Below are 16,151 nucleotides of genomic sequence, written 5' to 3' on the forward strand. Positions count from 1 at the left end.
GTGATTAACGTGAAACAGTGAAACCGTCTAAATAAATAAATGGGGAAAACAGAAGACCAGGAGTCAGGGGTCAGAGTCCGACTGTAAATTCACTTGAAGAATCCTGTCAGCGTCCCAGGCAAACGAAGAGGATTCATTCAAAAACAAGTGAACTGGAGATGAAACGTGCTGCCTGTTCCAGGACGGGCTTTAACTGCTCTCATCCACTTACCCTCCCCATAATGAAGCTTCCCTGCATCATCCTTTCCATGACAGTAGGCAACAACGTGGTCTTTCACCTGCAGCTCCTTCCCCACGCCCTGATCTTCATAGCCGAATTTAGCAGTAACAGTGTTGAACAGGCTTCCGTGTCTCCTTGTCAAATTTGTGTTCAATCAAACACCTCAGACACCTTCGTTAGGAGTTTCACCGTCTTCATCTCAGAGAAGCTGTGAGCACTTTTATTGTACTTCTGGCTTAAGAACGTCTGCACTGCGGCGTCAGTGAGACTCTCTCGCTGCTTCAGCTGCTCCAACAAACAACCAAACTCAGTGAGCAGAATGTCCTCAGCCCCTGAGGTCTTCATAATATTACAGCCAGCATCTTCATAATATTACATCTTCAGCATGTAAGTAATTGTCTTATTGAATAGAATCAAAACATTTGAAAGCAAATGTGCCACATTTGTAATGTGGCTTACAAAGGAACTGGCTCTATGCATCTAAGGGACAAATGTACATTATACGTTGTTTATGAACTTCTGCACTGTTAACATTATCACAGGTCAGTCACACCCCTTCAATCAGTCACTGTTTTTTCTAATGACCTTCAGGTTTGTGAACTGAAGGAATTCTGATAAATGAATTTCTACAGGATGCTGCCTAAAGGAACGCCATCCTGTCAGGTGTGATACCCGTCCTCGCCACCAGAGGTCAGCATCACCCAAATACTGACATTCTCCCTCGTTGCACCCTGACCCCTCACCTGAAGCTCATTTCACCTGAAGTACTGCAGGTCTATCTGCATACTGAGCCTTGTTACCTCATTGTTGATGGTTTGGATTGCCTCGACCCTTTTCTGTGCTCTTTGACTCTTCTGGATCTCCCTTTGGTGCTTTTGCTGGTTTTGGATTTTTCTAGTGTTTTGACCTTTCAACTGTGTTTGACTTTGACACTGGTTTTTGTGTTTTTGGATTAAATGGGAATATGGATTCCAATCAGCCTGGGGAGTCTTCCTCACACACCCCCTCACACACACATCTGTGGGCCTCTCGCGATGCCCACAGATGCCCAATGGCATGCAGATCTGGAGGCAGTGCAGACCAATAGGGTGTAGATCTGAGGAAAAATGCAATAAAACAGTGATAACCTGATTGTTATGTCTGGCAATTAAAAGATCTGCTGTTTGTGCTGTCAACATTTAACCTGCTATAAAACTATTTAGAAAAGAAAAGGATAAAGGAAGAAAAGTAGATGATATTCCTGCATAAGGAAGCTGAGCTAGAGACAGTGTGGCTAGTAAACACTTGCCTGCTTTCCACTTGGGCAGCACCTATGCTGATGTGAGGTATTTGCTGTGGATTGGATAGCAATTAAAAGGCAATGTCAATAGAGAGTAGATCTGGAGACAGTACAGACCAAAAGGGAGTAGATCTGGAGACAGTACAGACCACTAGGGAGTAGATCCGGAGACAGTACAGACCAATAGAGTGTAGATCTGGAGACAGTACAGACCAGTAGAGTAGATCTGGAGACAGTACAGACAAGTAGAGTAGATCTGCAGACAGTACAGACCATTAGGGAGTAGATCTGGAGACAGTACAGACCAATAGAGTGTAGATCTAGAGACAGTACAGACCAAAAGGGAGTAGATCTGGAGACAGTACAGACCAAAAGGGAGTAGATCTGGAGACAGTACAGACCAATAGAGAGTAGATCTGGAGACAGTACAGACCAGCAGAGTTGATATGGAGACAGTACAGACCAATAGAGTGTAGATCTGGAGAAAGTACAGACCAGCAGAGTTGATCTGGAGACAGTACAGACCAGCAGAGTTGATCTGGAGACAGTACAGACCAGCAGAGTAGATCTGGAGACAGTACAGACCAATAGGGAGTAGATCTGGAGAAAGTACAGACCAGCAGAGTAGATGTGGAGACAGTACATACACATGATGTATTTATACATGATTTGATTATACACACCTGAATATATTAGAACTGCGTGGATGTAAAAATTGACTTTTCAATGTTTAACCTATAAGTTGTCTGACCAGTGGTAGGATGGTCCCCCCTTTAGATGTGAGTCTTGGTCCTCCCGAGGTTTCTTCCTCCTCCAGCTCTGAGGGAGTTTTTCCTTGCCTCAGCACTCACGGGGGTTCTGTATATTCCGTATATTATGTTCAGTGTTTTGTCTGATTCTCTGTGCTGTGATTCCCATTTTTGTAAAGCTGCTTTGTGACAACATCAGTTGTAAAAAGCGCTATATAAATAAATTTGATTTGATTTGATGTGATTTGAGAGTACAGACCAATAGGGAGTAGATCTAGAGACAGTACAGACCAGCAGAGTAGATCTGGAGACAGTACAGACCACTAGGGAGTAGATCTGGAGACAGTACAGACCAATAGAGTAGACCTGGAGAAAGTACAGACCACTAGGGAGTAGATCTGGAGACAGTACAGACCAATAGAGTGTAGATCTGGAGACAGTACAGACCACTAGGGAGTAGATCTGGAGACAGTACAGACCACTAGGGAGTAGATCTGGAGACAGTACAGACCAATAGAGTGTAGATCTGGAGACAGTACAGACCAATGGAGTGTAGATCTGGAGACAGTACAGACCATTAGGGAGTAGATCTGGAGACATTACAGACCAATATGGAGTAGATCTGGAGACATTACAGACCAATAGGGAGTAGATCTGGAGACAGTAGAGACCAATATGGAGTAGATCTGGAGACACTACAGACCAATAGGAAGTAGATCTGGAGACAGTACAGACCAATAGGGAGTAGATCTGGAGACAGTACAAACCAGCAGAGTTGATCTGGAGACAGTACAGACCAATAGAGTGTAGATCTGGAGACAGTACAAACCAGCAGAGTTGATCTGGAGACAGTACAGACCAATAGAGTGTAGATCTGGAGACAGTACAGACCAATAGAGAGTAGATCTGGAGACAGTACAAACCAGCAGAGTTGATCTGGAGACAGTACAGACCAATAGAGTGTAGATCTGGAGACAGTACAGACCACTAGGGAGTAGATCTGGAGACAGAACAGACCAATAGAGTAGACCTGGAGACAGTACAGACCACTAGGGAGTAGATCTGGAGACAGTACAGACCAATAGAGTGTAGATCTGGAGACAGTACAGACCACTAGGGAGTAGATATGGAGAGAGTACAGACCAATAGAGTGTAGATCTGGAGACAGTACAGACCAGTAGAGTAGATCTGGAGACAGTACAGACCAATAGAGTGTAGATCTGGAGACAGTACAGACCATTAGGGAGTAGATCTGGAGACAGTACAGACCATTAGGGAGTAGATCTGGAGACAGTAGAGACCAATATGGAGTAGATCTGGAGACATTACAGAGCAATAGAAAGTAGATCTGGAGACAGTACAGACCAATAGGGAGTAGATCTGGAAATTGTACAGACCAATAGAGAGTAGATCTGGAGACAGTACAAACCAGCAGAGTTGATCTGGAGACAGTACAGACCAATAGAGTAGATCTGGAGACAGTACAGACCACTAGGGAGTAGATCTGGAGACAGAACAGACCAATAGAGTAGACCTGGAGACAGTACAGACCACTAGGGAGTAGATCTGGAGACAGTACAGACCAATAGAGTGTAGATCTGGAGACAGTACAGACCACTAGGGAGTAGATCCGGAGAGAGAACAGACCAATAGAGTGTAGATCTGGAGACAGTACAGACCAGTAGAGTAGATCTGGAGACAGTACAGACCAATAGAGTGTAGATCTGGAGACAGTACATACCATTAGGGAGTAGATCTGGAGACAGTACATACCATTAGGGAGTAGATCTGGAGACAGTACAGACCATTAGGGAGTAGATCTGGAGACAGTAGAGACCAATATGGAGTAGATCTGGAGACATTACAGAGCAATAGGAAGTAGATCTGGAGACAGTACAGACCAATAGGGAGTAGATCTGGAAATTGTACAGACCAATAGAGAGTAGATCTGGAGACAGTACAAACCAGCAGAGTTGATCTGGAGACAGTACAGACCACTAGGGAGTAGATCTGGAGACAGAACAGACCAATAGAGTAGACCTGGAGACAGTACAGACCACTAGGGAGTAGATCTGGAGACAGTACAGACCAATAGAGTGTAGATCTGGAGACAGTACAGACCACTAGGGAGTAGATCCGGAGAGAGTACAGACCAATAGAGTGTAGATCTGGAGACAGTACAGACCAGTAGAGTAGATCTGGAGACAGTACAGACCAATAGAGTGTAGATCTGGAGACAGTACAGACCAATAGAGTGTAAATCTGGAGACAGTACATACCATTAGGGAGTAGATCTGTAGACAGTACAGACCATTAGGGAGTAGATCTGGAGACAGTAGAGACCAATATGGAGTAGATCTGGAGACATTACAGAGCAATAGGAAGTAGATCTGGAGACAGTACAGACCAATAGGGAGTAGATCTGGAGACAGTACAAACCAGCAGAGTTGATCTGGAGACAGTACAGACCAACAGAGTTGATCTGGAGACAGTACAGACCAATAGAGTGTAGATCTGGAGACAGTACAGACCAATAGAGTAGATCTGGAGACAGTACAGACCAGCAGAGTAGATCTGGAGACAGTACAGACCACTAGGAAGTAGATCTGGAGACAATACAGACCAATAGAGTAGACCTGGAGACAGTACAGACCACTAGGGAGTAGATCTGGAGACAGTACAGACCAATAGAGTGTAGATCTGGCGACAGTACAGACCAATAGAGTGTAGATCTGGAGACAGTACAGACCATTAGGGAGTAGATCTGGAGACATTACAGACCAATATGGAGTAGATCTGGAGACATTACAGACCAATAGGGAGTAGATCTGGCGACAGTAGAGACCAATATGGAGTAGATCTGGAGACATTACAGACCAATAGGAAGTAGATCTGGAGACAGTACAGACCAATAGGGAGTAGAACTGGAAGCAGTACAGACCAATAGAGAGTAGATCTGGAGACAGTACAAACCAGCAGAGTTGATCTGGAGACAGTACAGACCAATAGAGTGTAGATCTGGAGACAGTACAGACCAATAGAGAGTAGATCTGGAGACAGTACAGACCACTAGGTAGTAGATCTGGAGACAGTACAGACCAATAGAGTAGACCTGGAGACAGTACAGACCACTAGGGAGTAGATCTGGAGACAGTACAGACCAATAGAGTGTAGATCTGGAGACAGTACAGACCACTAGGGAGTAGATCCGGAGACAGTACAGACCAATAGAGTGTAGATCTGGAGACAGTACAGACCAGTAGAGTAGATCTGGAGACAGTACAGACCAATAGAGTGTAGATCTGGAGACAGTACAGACCATTAGGGAGTACATCTGGAGACATTACAGACCATTAGGGAGTAGATCTGGAGACATTACAGACCAATAGGGAGTAGATCTGGAGACAGTAGAGACCAATATGGAGTAGATCTGGAGACAGTACAGACCAATAGGGAGTAGATCTGGAAACAGTACAGACCAATAGAGAGTAGATCTGGAGACAGTACAAACCAGCAGAGTTGATCTGGAGACAGTACAGACCAATAGAGTGTAGATCTGGAGACAGTACAGACCAGCAGAGTTGATCTGGAGACAGTACAGACCAGCAGAGTTGATCTGGAGACAGTACAGACCAATAGAGAGTAGATCTGGAGACAGTACAGACCAGCAGAGTAGATCTGGAGACATTACAGACCAATAGGGAGTAGATCTGGAGACAGTACAGACCAATAGAGTAGACCTGGAGACGGTACAGACCACTAGGGAGCAGATCTGGAGACAGTACAGACCACTAGGGAGTAGATCTGGAGACGGTACAGACCAATAGAGTAGACCTGGAGACAGTACAGACCACTAGGGAGCAGATCTGGAGACAGTACAGACCACTAGGGAGTAGATCTGGAGACAGTACAGACCAATAGTTAGTAGATCTGGAGACAGTACAGACCAGCAGAGTAGATCTGGAGACAGTACAGACCACTAGAGAGTAGATCTGGAGACAGTACAGACCACTAGGGAGCAGATCTGGAGACAGTACAGACCACTAGGGAGTAGATCTGGAGACAGTACAGACCAATAGAGTAGATCTGGAGACAGTACAGACCAATAGGGAGTAGATCTGGAAACAGTACAGACCAATAGAGAGTAGATCTGGAGACAGTACAAACCAGCAGAGTTGATCTGGAGACAGTACAGACCAATAATAATAATAATAATAATAATAATAATAATAATCTTTATTTGTATAGCACCTTTCATACATACATGCAACACAAAGTGCTTTACAGAATAAATAAAAAGAAAACAAAGATAAGCAAAACACATTAAAAGAAATAAAGATAGAAGGAAACAAAATAAAATAATGAAATAAACTGAAAAAGATAAAATGAAAGAGATAGAACAGACAAAAGTTTCGTAACTAAAAGCAGATCTAAACAGGAAGGTTTTAAGATTACTCTTGAAGCTGTACAGGGATGTAATGCCTCTTAGCTCCTCAGGAAGAGAGTTCCAAAGCTTTGGGCCGTAGTGGCTAAAAGCACCCTCGCCAATCTTTAACCGGGTTTTAGGAATCACCAGTAGATTACTGTTTGAAGACCTGAGAGACCTGACAGGAACATATCTCACCATCATTTCACTGAGGTAAAGAGGAGCAAGACCATGAAGACATTTAAAAACCATCACCAGAACCTTAAAATCTATTCTAAAACTGACAGGTAACCAGTGCAGTGAGTGGAGTGCAGGTGTAATATGATCTCTCTTTCTTCTGCGGGTCAAGACCCTTGCAGCAGCATTCTGAACTCGCTGTAGGTGAGAAATAGAGCTCTTTGGGAGAGCAGATAAAACAGCGTTGCAGTCTAGCCTTGATGTGATAAATGCATGGACAAGTTTTTCACTATCAGCAAGACAGAGCGAATCTCGGACCTTAGCGATGTTCCTAAGGTGAAAATAAGCTGTCTTGCATGTAGTCATGATGTGTGATTTAAAGCTGAGCTCATTATCAAAAGTGACGCCCAAGTTCTTAACACATTGTTTGGCCTTCAGATTCATTTGATTTAAATACGTCTGAACATCATTCTTTTGTGAATCACTGCCAATAACAAGAACCTCTGTCTTCTCTTTATTTAATTGCAGAAAATTGTCGGACATCCATGTCTGTATATCACCTATGCACTCAAACAGTGAGCTAATTGATTTTAGGGCTTTAGGTTCTAAAGAAATGTAAAGTTGAGTGTCATCTGCATATTGATGATAACTAATACCATGTTTGTTAATGATATGTGGTAATGGAAGCATATATAGGTTGAACAGTAAAGGCCCAAGAATTGATCCTTGGGGGACGCCACAAGTTATTTTTTGACGTGTGGAGGAAGAGGTACCTAATGCAACATAGTAATCGCGCCCAGTTAGATACGATCTAAACCAGTCTAAGACTAACCCACTAAGGCCTACCCAGCTCTGAAGTCGATCAATAAGTATTTCATGATCAACAGTGTCAAAAGCAGCACTTAAATCTAGGAGAAAAAGGACTGAGAGTTTGCCTGCATCTTTATTCAATCTAAGGTCATTTACTACCCTAACTAGTGCTGTTTCAGTGCTATGGAGAGCTCTGAAACCGGACTGAAAAGTGTCATTTATTTGGTTTACTTTAACATAATCATTCAACTGGGTTGACACAACTTTTTCAATGATTTTGCTAAGAAAAGGAAGGTTAGATATAGGTCAATAATTATTGAGAAATGTGGGATCAAGATTTCTGTTCTTTAGTAGTGGTTTAACCACTGCAGTTTTAAGAATATTAGGGAATTCTCCCAGTTGCAGAGACTGATTAACAATCATTAGAACTTCATTAGATAATGAGCTCAGAACCTGCTTGAAAAAGGATGTTGGTAAAGGGTCCAGTTCACATGTAGAGGATTTAAGTGATGAAATCACGTCAAATAGTGTTACCATGTCAATTTCCTTGAAATAAGACATATTACAGTTGGGATGACTAACTGATATCAGGGCTGGTAGTCTATTAGTGCTTGTTTCTATATTCTGCCTTAAATTAGTAATCTTGTCCCTAAAAAATATTGCAAACTCATCACATTTTTCAACTGAAACGGATTCAGGGAAGACATGGGGGGTGGGGTTTACTAGCCGATCTATACTTCTGAACAGGGCAGCTGAGTTATTACTGGATGAGTCGATTAAGGTAGATTAATAGTTTTTCCGTGCTGATTTCACTTCATTGTTGTAAATCTGTAATGTTGTTTTATAGATATCAAAATGTACTACCAATTTTGACCTTCGCCAACATCTCTCAGCCTGCCTACAGTCTTGCCTGAGTTTTATAATAGATGTAGTGTTTCTCCAGGGCATCCTAATTCTTCCAGAAATAGTTTTAGTTACTTTTGGTGCCACAACATCAATACAGCTCCTAACTCTGTGTGTGAATGTTTCAACTAACTCATTCCCATTTTCTGAGAGGGGAGGGAGGGACTGTATCATGTCTGTGAAGGCCACGGCACTGCCAGCACTGAGATAACGCTTGGTTATTGTGCGCTTTTCACAGAGTGTTCTAATAATGACATATTGAAAAATACACCAAAATGATCAGAGATTGCAACATCAGTAATTTCAGTATTATTAACATCTATGCGTTTAGAGATGATCAAATCTAAGGTGTGGCCGTGCCTATGAGTTGGACCTGATACATGTTGTGTGAGACCAAAAGAGTTAAGCATCCTCATGAATTCTGAGGTGACTGGATTTGTGGGTATATCCATGTGAATATTAAAATCCCCAGTAATTAAAACATAATCAAAATCAATTAAAATCCTAGAAAGCATTTCTGCAAAATCTTCAAGAAAGTCTGTATGTAGTCTGGGAGGATGGTATATAACAATCAATAGAACTGGATAAGTACTGTTCAGTTGTACTGCTAAATATTCAAACGTAGATTGTTCCCCTAGTGAGATCTGCTTACAGCAGAATGCTTTATGGTAAAAACAAGCAACACCACCACCTCTCTTATTTACTCTAGAGACATTAAAATAGTTAAAATTGGAAGGAGAAGCTTCATTTAGTACTATTGCTCCGTTACCATCAAGCCAAGTCTCTGTTAGAAAAAGGAAGTCCAGACAGTAATCTTCAATTAATTTAGCTATGATAAAAGACTTGTTTGTGAGTGAGCGGACATTTAGTAAGGAGACTTTCAGGACTTGATGTGGTTGGTCAACAAGGCTTACATTACTTGTGCATTTCACCGGGATCAGATTTTGTTTGTTACAATGTCTTGTACTACTACGTTTTCTTCTGGCTACATTTTTATTCCGAATCTGAGAGCCATGCAACCGGCTATTTACAAGAACTGGAATGTAGCGCTGACTAGGAGCATGGACTCCAGAGTGTCAGACCTGGGAATTCACTGAGTGTGCAGGAGAAGTAGGTGAGTTCCTACAAGACTGCAGACTGTAGTGTTGCAGAGATTCTCTGACAGGAGATGGTGAGCTCCTGTGACTGACATTACTGCTGGCGGTTGGGTGCAGGTTCCGCATGTGAGTGATGCCATACAGTAGATTATCCACTAGCATTTGAGTCCCAGCCTTGTTAGGGTGAAGCTGATCAGGTTTAAAAAGCTCAGGACGTCTCCAAAAGATGTTGAAATTGTCAATGAAGTTTACCTTCCGATGTGCACAGGTTGTAGCGAGCCAGCTGTTTAGAGACAGCAGTCTGGTAAAGTGACCACTACCCCGACGTGCAGTTGGTATCGGTCCAGAAATGAACACTTCAGACTGTGAAAACTCCAGAATATCGAATAGATGGTTAAAATCTTGTTTCAGTGTCTCCGACTGTTGTTTGTAAACATCGCTAGAGCCAACATGCACTATCAGTCGTTCCATAGCTGGATGATCATGCAGTATGCGTGGAATCATGGGTATCACTTCACAGACAGTAACACGAGGAAAGCAAAAGGCCTTAATGCTTTTGCTCCATACATTTCTGACTACCGAGTCAATAGAGTGTAGATCTGGAGACAGTACAGACCAACAGAGTTGATCTGGAGACAGTACAGACCAATAGAGTGTAGATCTGGAGAGAGTACAGACCAATAGAGTAGATCTGGAGACAGTACAGACCAGCAGCGTAGATCTGGAGACAGTACAGACCACTAGGGAGTAGATCTGGAGACAATACAGACCAATAGAGTAGACCTGGAGACAGTACAGACCACTAGGGAGTAGATCTGGAGACAGTACAGACCAATAGAGTGTAGATCTGGAGACAGTACAGACCACTAGGGAGTAGATATGGAGACAGTACAGACCAATAGAGTGTAGATCTGGCGACAGTACAGACCAATAGAGTGTAGATCTGGAGAAAGTACAGACCATTAGGGAGTAGATCTGGAGACATTACAGACCAATATGGAGTAGATCTGGAGACATTACAGACCAATAGGGAGTAGATCTGGAGACAGTAGAGACCAATATGGAGTAGATCTGGAGACATTACAGACCAATAGGAAGTAGATCTGGAGACAGTACAGACCAATAGGGAGTAGAACTGGAAGCAGTACAGACCAATAGAGAGTAGATCTGGAGACAGTACAAACCAGCAGAGTTGATCTGGAGACAGTACAGACCAATAGAGTGTAGATCTGGAGACAGTACAGACCAATAGAGAGTAGATCTGGAGACAGTACAGACCAACAGAGTTGATCTGGAGACAGTACAGACCAATAGAGTGTAGATCTGGAGAGAGTACAGACCAATAGAGTAGATCTGGAGACAGTACAGACCAGCAGCGTAGATCTGGAGACAGTACAGACCACTAGGGAGTAGATCTGGAGACAATACAGACCAATAGAGTAGACCTGGAGACAGTACAGACCACTAGGGAGTAGATCTGGAGACAGTACAGACCAATAGAGTGTAGATCTGGAGACAGTACAGACCACTAGGGAGTAGATATGGAGACAGTACAGACCAATAGAGTGTAGATCTGGCGACAGTACAGACCAATAGAGTGTAGATCTGGAGAAAGTACAGACCATTAGGGAGTAGATCTGGAGACATTACAGACCAATATGGAGTAGATCTGGAGACATTACAGACCAATAGGGAGTAGATCTGGAGACAGTAGAGACCAATATGGAGTAGATCTGGAGACATTACAGACCAATAGGAAGTAGATCTGGAGACAGTACAGACCAATAGGGAGTAGAACTGGAAGCAGTACAGACCAATAGAGAGTAGATCTGGAGACAGTACAAACCAGCAGAGTTGATCTGGAGACAGTACAGACCAATAGAGTGTAGATCTGGAGACAGTACAGACCAATAGAGAGTAGATCTGGAGACAGTACAGACCACTAGGGAGTAGATCTGGAGACAGTACAGACCAATAGAGTAGACCTGGAGACAGTACAGACCACTAGGGAGTAGATCTGGAGACAGTACAGACCAATAGAGTGTAGATCTGGAGACAGTACAGACCACTAGGGAGTAGATCCGGAGACAGTACAGACCAATAGAGTGTAGATCTGGAGACAGTACAGACCAGTAGAGTAGATCTGGAGACAGTACAGACCAATAGAGTGTAGATCTGGAGACAGTACAGACCATTAGGGAGTAGATCTGGAGACATTACAGACCATTAGGGAGTAGATCTGGAGACATTACAGACCAATAGGGAGTAGATCTGGAGACAGTAGAGACCAATATGGAGTAGATCTGGAGACATTACAGACCAATAGGAAGTAGATCTGGAGACAGTACAGACCAATAGGGAGTAGATCTGGAAACAGTACAGACCAATAGAGAGTAGATCTGGAGACAGTACAAACCAGCAGAGTTGATCTGGAGACAGTACAGACCAATAGAGTGTAGATCTGGAGACAGTACAGACCAGCAAAGTTGATCTGGAGACAGTACAGACCAGCAGAGTTGATCTGGAGACAGTACAGACCAGCAGAGTTGATCTGGAGACAGTACAGACCACTAGGGAGTAGATCTGGAGACAGTACAGACCAATAGAGTGTAGATCTGGAGACCGTACAGACCAGCAGAGTAGATCTGGACACAGTACAGACCACTAGGGAGTAGATCTGGAGACAGTACAGACCAATAGAGTAGACCTGGAGACGGTACAGACCACTAGGGAGCAGATCTGGAGACAGTACAGACCACTAGGGAGTAGATCTGGAGACAGTACAGACCAATAGAGAGTAGACCTGGAGACAGTACAGACCAGCAGAGTAGATCTGGAGACAGTACAGACCACTAGGGAGTAGATCTGGAGACAGTACAGACCAATAGAGAGTAGACCTGGAGACAGTACAGACCAGCAGAGTAGATCTGGAGAGAGTACAGACCACTAGGGAGTAGATCTGGAGACGGTACAGACCAATAGAGTAGACCTGGAGACAGTACAGACCACTAGGGAGCAGATCTGGAGACAGTACACACCACTAGGGAGTAGATCTGGAGACAGTACAGACCAATAGTTAGTAGATCTGCAGACAGTACAGACCAGCAGAGTAGATCTGGAGACAGTCCAGACCACTAGAGAGTAGATCTGGAGACAGTACAGACCAATAGAGTAGACCTGGAGACAGTACAGACCACTAGGGAGTATAGTTAGGGAGTATAATCATTTTCACTTTAATTGGACAGTCCAGTCTATGGTCAGAGATGTTTAGTATTCTATAGACTAATCATTTTCACTTTAATTGGACAGTCCAGTCTGTGGTCAGAGATGTTTAGTGTTCTATAGACTAATCATTTTCACTTTAATTGGACAGTCCAGTCTGTGGTCAGAGATGTTTAGTGTTCTATAGACTAATCATTTTCACTTTAATTGGACAGTCCAGTCTGTGGTCAGAGATGTCTTTGTCAACAGCTCTGCTCAGGAATGTTCAGTGAAAAAGTCAAAGCTGAGTTGAATTCATGTTGCAACCTGAAGTCTTGAGTTCTAGAAATGTTTCCTGATTAAAGTAAAGCCAGGTGAGAATTTAGATGGAGATTTAGATGCAGGTTAAGATAAATCACAGATTGATTGATTAATAAATGATATGTAAACACAAGAATCCAGAACCGCCGGTAAATAAGGGTTGAATTGGTGCTGAAATGAAGTAACAGCACAGACAGCAATGCCTTTGCCAGATTTATCCAAAGAATTCACCAGACAAAAACAAGTTTTATGACGCTTGAAGAAAATGATGAACTTGCAAAAAAAACAATTGATTGGCTCAAAATAAAAAGTACACTTAGCAGCAGTATAATTGCTGCTAAAGAGGACGGGATTCTGGACCTGGACGGCACTAAACGAAAGAAATCATCAGAACAAACAGAAAAACAACACTACCCAGCTCTTTAGTTTAAGTTCTCACTTAGCAGTGAAACAAAATAGCCGTTTACACTGAACTTACCTACACCACAACATGAGGACAAGGGTTGGCGCCCACCCCTTACCTAGTGTGTCTGTACATCAGGCTGCTGTGTGGTGGGAAAAGCGTGAGCGTGCCCATCTAACCTGTCCAGAACCCCAAGAAAGCACAGCAGCGTATGGGAGAGAAAGAGCACAACCAGATGTAGAACAGCAATAACAGCAGACAACTTGAGGCATGAAAGCACAAGCTGACATGGTCTAGACAAATCTCCGTCTGGCAAGACAACGCCAGCACAGATACACACAGCACTGCATGAGTGCAGGAGGACAAAGCCGTGTCTGCATCAGGAACCACGACCAGGAGCACACCTAACAGCACAGGGAGAACGCAGGCCTCTCAGAGAGAGAGAGAGAGAGAGAGAGAGAGAGACAGACAGAGAGATAGAGAGGGAGAGAGAGAGAAAGATAGAGAGAGAGAGACAGAGAGAGAGAGGGAGAGAGACAGAGATTTGTTTAAACGTTAGAGCACAGAGTTACTACTTCAAACATACGTTTAGAGGAGTTTAATTTACAGTAAATTTAGAATAAATCTGGCAACACATACGTCCTGCGTAAATTATACCGAAAGAGTGGAAACCCAGGGCTGCTACACCTACTGCGCATGAAGCATCACTTAAATATATATCAGATGCACTTTAGTGGGGATTTAGTGCAAATTCCTGGGTCTAAAATAACATGAGCGTATAGCTGTGTCAGCACTGTTAGTACCCTGATTCCATAAGACTTCACAGTGTCATAATGTAAACTGTCTCAGACGGACACTTCGTGGACGATGCCTACACGTTTCCATTGCAGTGAAAGGGCGTCCCAGCTAGCGTTGTTCCATTATGAGATCAAGTATCTCCCAGGAACATCTCACCGTAACACAGATGCTCTTTCACAGCTGCCTGCCCTTTGGGGGTGGTGGGGGGGTTTCTATCCCCCCTGAGGTGGCCTGTCGAGTGTGTGGCTCAGAGAGACCCCTCCTGTTGGCTGAGTCACTAGCAGTACATGCAGTTGTGGGAATTGGCTGGGCAATGGCCCAGGATTGTAGAAAGAGAAGGTGTCTTATATAGGCAAGTGTAACTGCCATCAGGGGAAGAAGACAAGCTTTCACAACTGTTTACACATTTTACACAGTAAGTCACATAAAAATCACAAACGAAATCATTTAAATCCAGAAATGAAGACAAGCTGCCGTTTTTAATGTGAATCAGATTTTTAATTTGTAAGATGAAGTTCATTCAAACAGACCTTGTTCTCCATCATGTTCTTTGATGTTGCAGTCATTCGTGAGTTTAATATCACAGAAGCTCATGTTTATCATTTCAGCGTCATTTCTTTATTTCACCCACACACGGCTACATACAGTCATGTGCAGAAGTTTCAGCACCCGTGGTCGAATTACACGCTGTCGAATTTGACCATGTTCTCCACAGCGAACACACTTCTGCACATTTAATCATTTAACCATTTACTGTCAGTGGTGAATTAAAAAACATATCATATTTCATATTTTCATGTTTTCTTTGATGTTTTTTCCCTTAGAAAATCAACAAGACGTCTCATTTGAAGTGTTGAAACTTTTGCATACGACTGTCGGTGGATGAGCGTACGGCAGGATTTTATTCGTTAGTGGTCCAGAGCACTGTGACTCCTCTCTGGATGACCAGGCTGCCGTCGTTGTTGATGGACAGACGGTTGTCCTTGGTGCCACTCTTCTGCCAGCTGTCACTGGCCCATAAGGCTTTGCTCTCATCGGTGTACAAGACCAGGTTTCCGTCCTCCTGCATTATGAGGCGAGTTCCTGGTTTGCCACAAGTGTCTGAAGCCCAAACTGGTTTCCAGCTGTAAACCACAAAGTTCCCATCATCCTGAATGAGTGCAAACACACAAGAAACGTCAGTTCAGTAGAAGAAACTTCCAGGGTTTTTGTCCACAGATCGACTCAGATATAACTCACTGTTTTCAGGTGTCATACCTGGAAGATGGCTTTGTGGTTTCCATCAGTAGAAATCAGAGACTCGCCCTTATGCAGCTCCTGGTTGGTGAACAGTGTGTTTCTGCTCATTGTCCTGTAGAATATTTGGCGTTTATTAATGATAATTGCACAGCAGTAACTGCTGTAAGATAAAAACCTCAATAACAGTTTCTCTGTATGGTGGTTTTACTTCATATTACATAAAACTGTGTTTTCAGTGTTTAGTTGCAGTTGTAAGCACTAAATCAGTAAAGCTGACTGCTGTGTTATCACTAGCAGTCCTCTGTGTGTGTGTGTGTGTGTGTGTGTGTGTGTGTACAGTACTCACGGTGGTCAATAGAAGCGGTAGAAGTGACGTCTCAGTGTCTGCAGAGAAGCAGTTTGTGCAGATGAAGCTTCTGAATGATTCGATTTATAGACGTGGACACTCAGTGACCAGCTCTGGAGGGGCGGGGCTTAAGAGGCAAACACAATCATGAGAAAGTTACTTTTGTGTAGTTCAGTAAACAG

The 16,151-nt window shown here is 43.3% G+C and overlaps 1 protein-coding gene across 1 annotated transcript; it reads right to left on the reverse strand.

The window, feature by feature from the left end:
- Positions 1 to 14,979: 14,979 nt before the first annotated feature.
- On the reverse strand, positions 14,980 to 16,062 carry LOC108415127 (lectin-like). Its single transcript, XM_017688106.2, has 3 exons — positions 15,970 to 16,062; positions 15,642 to 15,735; positions 14,980 to 15,534 (listed from the first exon to the last, which is right to left on the reverse strand). Exons 2-3 carry the CDS (start codon positions 15,729 to 15,731, stop codon positions 15,286 to 15,288), a joined length of 339 nt encoding a protein of 112 aa, XP_017543595.2. The 5' UTR covers positions 15,732 to 15,735; positions 15,970 to 16,062; the 3' UTR covers positions 14,980 to 15,285.
- Positions 16,063 to 16,151: the final 89 nt, after the last annotated feature.

This window comes from Pygocentrus nattereri, chromosome 20, assembly GCF_015220715.1.
Source record: "Pygocentrus nattereri isolate fPygNat1 chromosome 20, fPygNat1.pri, whole genome shotgun sequence".
Lineage (NCBI taxonomy): Eukaryota > Metazoa > Chordata > Actinopteri > Characiformes > Serrasalmidae > Pygocentrus > Pygocentrus nattereri.

Coding starts and splice junctions, on each gene's coding strand:
- LOC108415127 (XM_017688106.2), bottom strand. CDS start 15,731: ATGAGCAGAAACACACTGTTCACCAACCAGGAGCTGCATAAGGGCGAG. Junction 15,535..15,641: donor ACCACAAAGCCATCTTCCAG/GTATGACACCTG, acceptor GCACTCATTCAG/GATGATGGGAACTTTGTGGT.